Raw genomic sequence first — 4348 nt, 5'->3', positions numbered from 1 at the left:
CCCCTTTATATATGAGGGGGAGTCCCAACATAGTACAAATGCAATTATTACAAAGATATATGGCTGATACAACCATTTAATGCCACGGTACGGATTTGAACTAGCCTAATAGACTTGGTCAGCTTTAATCACGTGTCTTGGGAACTTCCCGTTTGTCCATATAGCCATTGATTTGCACTGCCTCGAGGTCGATCATTTAGAATCCTCGGGGTCGAACCCCGAGCTGAGCCTCGAGCCTTCTGGGGATGGTCTTGATGAGGTGCCATAATAATTATAAAATCGGACTCTCTGATTTTTACCGCATGCAAGGAGATAACAGTGAATTTCATTTAGATCTTTTAGTATCGGCAATTCTTTTTATTGATCAATTATGCTCCTTTTAGGATGTAACAGTCTATTATATGCAGAGCTTTACACACAACATGGAAGGCAAAAGAAGAAACATATCGTTTCCTTTCCAACCGTTTGTTCTTTTTCCCGATTATCTATTATTAGGATTACTCTTTTTTATTTTGCCTATCTAAACTCCTTTCAAGACTTTAATTTTGTTATAATTATTGTTGAGATTGGTTTTGGTGGTTACAGCTGAAGCAAAAAAATTAGAACATAATATAGTATGTGACTATAGGTGATGCATAGACAAAGATCATATTAATGTAAAAGCAAGAAGGTAAAATTTAAAAAGTTCAAGTGAGGACGAGTACTATCTTAATTAAGTGGTGAGAAGGTATAATAATAATAAAATATTCTGCAAGAAATTTTCAATTCAAATGTAATTTTATAAATGCATTAACTTTAAGTTAAAGTCAGTATCTCGATAGTCAATTTATGAATATGGATTTGGAAATAAAAATATATTATGCATTTTAATATTTAAGAAGAGTTAATTATTAAGGCTATCATTACTTAAATTTACATTCATCATCTTTTGAAAATTAAATTGTTTCCACTAATTTCATTATTAACTCTTACATAATTTTTATGTGATTTTCAAAAAGTTAATATTCAGTGATGAAGAGGCACAACGCGCATGTCCAAAAGTTAGTTATTTTGATAAGCACAAACGACACGCCTCTTGGCCTCCTTTAGTACTGCATATGTTCTCTGGAACTCTGGAAATAGCTAGTCAACACTCAAGATTGAAAACCAACAATTATCTCAAACAAAGAATAACAAAACAAGAGGAAAATAATGTGTTTTCAGTAACATGACTAAAAGTTCCTATGAAAATTTTAGAACATCTAAGCTATACTCTTTATTCCGAATATCAGAAACGAAAGAGTTAGGAATAGGAAATGAAAAGAAAATGACGAAATAAATTTTCTCATGGCCTCCTTTTTGGACGTGGGATAAAAATACCCCTTGAAGAGAGAATTTCATCGGCCTTAATTGAGGGAAAATATTTTTCGCAAAAAGAAATATTTTGTCCGATTTTCCTTCTTTTTCATTTGCGTTCCGCGCTTTCTAAATCAAGTTTTAATAGTTGTAATGTGCTTCATGAGCATGGCAATAACATCAGGAGATACTTCAGAGGCTGCTTTCTTCAGACGTTGAATTTTTTCGTCAGTTTCTATCTCAAGCCTCTTTTCGGTCGAGTCTGAGCTTCCACTGGTCTGCATATTAATCACAGGAAAGTAATCAAATACTAATATTTCCTTACTAAAGCTAAAAAGGAAATTAAATTTTGCTCATCTTACTTAACTTGATTGAATCCATTATGGATTAAATAAATCCAAGTAAATATATCCACAAACATTATGCAACTACTATATAAACCTTCTTGTATAAAATCGAATCAGTATTGCTTTCGTTTAACTTTATAATAATATAGAGTTTCTATTAGTATTTGTATTCATTATGATTCTGATAACTAAATTGGAACTAAATCAGCTTATTCAATCTAGGAGAAAAGACAATTTAGAAGAGAAAAACCTCAGATAATGTCATTTTGTACTCAGCTTCCAAATGCGAACGATAATTCGCCACTTCCATCTCAGCTTCTTCTTTTGCTTGGCGCAACCTTGTCATTTTAACTGCCAAATTTCAAATGTATAAGAATCAGGACACATTAGTTTAAGTTCAGATGTTGGATATGTGCTAAAAAAACAAAACTTATAATGTTCTACTATTTCCGGTAATAAGTTTCGGTAAAAGTTCAAGCTCCAACTTATAATGTTCAAATCTTAGATCCGCTTTTGATGAGAATCTTTAAAATTTTCATGGTAAAGAAGTTTTCCAAGTCACTGAAAATTTACCATTTCTAGCAGCAGAAACTATTTGTTGGGCTTCCTGTTCAGCAGTGAGTAGCATTTGAATGCCTCCTTGTCCTCTCATTGAATCCATTGACAGCTACTAAATTGAAATACAACAAGGGGCAACAATAGAAATAGAACCCATTTTTAATTTGAAAAAAAAAAGATACATATATATCATTCAAATTTCATGTTGAGCTTTTGATATATGCGTCCCAGTACTAATCCAAGGAGAGAATTTTGATATTCAATAAAATCAAACAAGGATTCCCACCATTTCACTCATTACGAACGTGTAAAAATATTTAAACTATCGAATCATTTTATAAGATAAGTACAGGTAATTTTAGTATTAATTAGTTACCTGGAATTTTTTTTTTTGTAATTACCATGCTAGTATAGGTTAAATTACACTTAATATGTAAATATAGTTATTCGCCGGTGTATAGTTTTTTTCTTAAGAGAAAGTGATAAATCTAAGTGAAAAAGCAAAAAATGGTAGTGCGAACTTTGTTTGGTTCTCACTATATCTGTAAAACTCGGTTTGAGGGCTTGCATAACACATTCTTATGGTTTTTTTTTTTTTTTTTTTTTAAATATACGGAGTAGGATAGAACCAAATTTTGTTCTTATTCATTTTCGTATTTTTAGGGCATATATTATAATGTCCACCAGATAAAAAATGGAACTCAGTTTTGCCAATGGAATAAATCAACACATCAAACAGAAACAATTTCCTAATTCCCTTTTCCTCTTTATTTCTTTTTGCAATTCATACCTCCAAGGAAAAAGATCTGAAAATGTTAGAGGGTGTTTGGCTAAGCTTATAAGTTGGTCAAACTGGCTTATAAACACTTTTTGGCTTATCTACGCGTTTGGTAAAATTAAAAGTGCTTACAAGTTAAATGCTTATAAGCCAAAAATAAGCCAAAAGCCATAAGTTGGTCTACCCCAACTTATCAAATTTCAGCTTATAAACACTTTAAGTTTGACTAAAATATTTACTATTATATCCCTAAAATACTTCTTTTTAAAACAAAACTCTTTGTATACTCAGTTCTTAAGCTACATATTATTAATTTCAGCACTTTTATCCAAACACGTAACTGCTTATTTTTTAAATCGGTTTCAGCACTTAAAAGTATTTTTCAGCACGTAATGCTTATCCGCTACTCTAAATCAGCTCTTATAATTGTACGTGAAATTGTACAACCTTTAAAATCTTATGCAGTTAGACTTTACCTATAAACACATTACTAGAAATGTGCTTCCCGTTGACGTTCTTGTCAGAACGCCATCGGAAGTCTGAGATTTCTGGCAAAAATTTGTCGGAAACAATTTCCGACGAGCACAATTCCCTTCCATCAAAAATTTTGTGAAAAATACGCGTTTTTTTAGTAATTATATATTAAAGCAATTAATTATTTAAATATGAAATAGTAGTCTGTTTCTCAATTAAAAAAAATGAAATATGTACCTGAAACAGTTTGTGTTAGAGTTTGGATCTGAGGAAAGTTTCCTTTTTTAACAGGAAAGATTGGATTTGGATAAGAGGAGAAGGACTAATTGGGTGACAAAACATGGGTACGATTTTAAGTAAGCACCCCGTAGCTATAGGGTTCTTACTAATCCTTTGTCCTGGTTAATAGGATGGTTGTTACAACATATGAATGAACTCGGTCAACAACCAATCTGTGAATTATCGGGTGTATATTTCAATTTACATATTATCGTTTAGGATAAATGCTTACCCACATCAGGCATGCTCATCGATTCGAGCAAGCCTGAGCCAACACCAACTAACACTACTAGAAAACTGGCAAAGTTCGTCCACAGAATATCGATTGAAATCGATCGGAAAAAAAACCCTACCGAAATCGGTCGAAAATTTAATTTCAAATTTTTTAAAATATTGATTTAATAAAAATACCGACCAAAGTCGGTCGGTTTTAGTCAGTTTATATAAATAGCTTTTAAATAAATACTATTTTTTGTTTAATTAATATATATATATATATATATATATATATATATATATATATATATATATATATATATATATATATATATATATATATATATATATATATTGTGTG

General features: G+C 31.1%; 1 protein-coding gene across 2 annotated transcripts; it reads right to left on the bottom strand.

Annotated features, from left to right (window-relative positions):
• Positions 1–1133: 1133 nt before the first annotated feature.
• LOC107807571 (V-type proton ATPase subunit G1-like) lies at positions 1134–3836 on the bottom strand. 2 transcript variants are annotated; one of them, XM_016631982.2, is made up of 4 exons: positions 3730–3836; positions 2256–2349; positions 1933–2033; positions 1134–1613 (listed from the first exon to the last, which is right to left on the bottom strand). In XM_016631982.2, exons 2-4 carry the CDS (start codon positions 2341–2343, stop codon positions 1470–1472), a joined length of 333 nt encoding a protein of 110 aa, XP_016487468.1. In that variant the 5' UTR covers positions 2344–2349; positions 3730–3836; the 3' UTR covers positions 1134–1469. The 2 variants fall into 2 exon arrangements, with proteins under 2 accessions (XP_016487468.1, XP_016487467.1); XM_016631981.2 differs by having other exon boundaries at positions 2256–2352; positions 3730–3828.
• Positions 3837–4348: the final 512 nt, after the last annotated feature.

This window comes from Nicotiana tabacum, chromosome 22, assembly GCF_000715075.1.
Source record: "Nicotiana tabacum cultivar K326 chromosome 22, ASM71507v2, whole genome shotgun sequence".
NCBI classification, from domain to species: domain Eukaryota; kingdom Viridiplantae; phylum Streptophyta; class Magnoliopsida; order Solanales; family Solanaceae; genus Nicotiana; species Nicotiana tabacum.
This window is presented reverse-complemented; position numbering and strand designations above follow the sequence as displayed.

Bases quoted from the DNA above. Each gene is read 5' to 3' on its own strand.
- LOC107807571 (XM_016631982.2), bottom strand. From the start codon at position 2,343: ATGGATTCAATGAGAGGACAAGGAGGCATTCAAATGCTACTCACTGCT. The intron at 2,034-2,255 runs GTAAATTTTCAG...GAAATTTGGCAG, and splicing joins AGTTTCTGCTGCTAGAAATG to TTAAAATGACAAGGTTGCGC. The intron at 1,614-1,932 runs GTTTTTCTCTTC...ATTAATATGCAG, and splicing joins ACAAAATGACATTATCTGAG to ACCAGTGGAAGCTCAGACTC.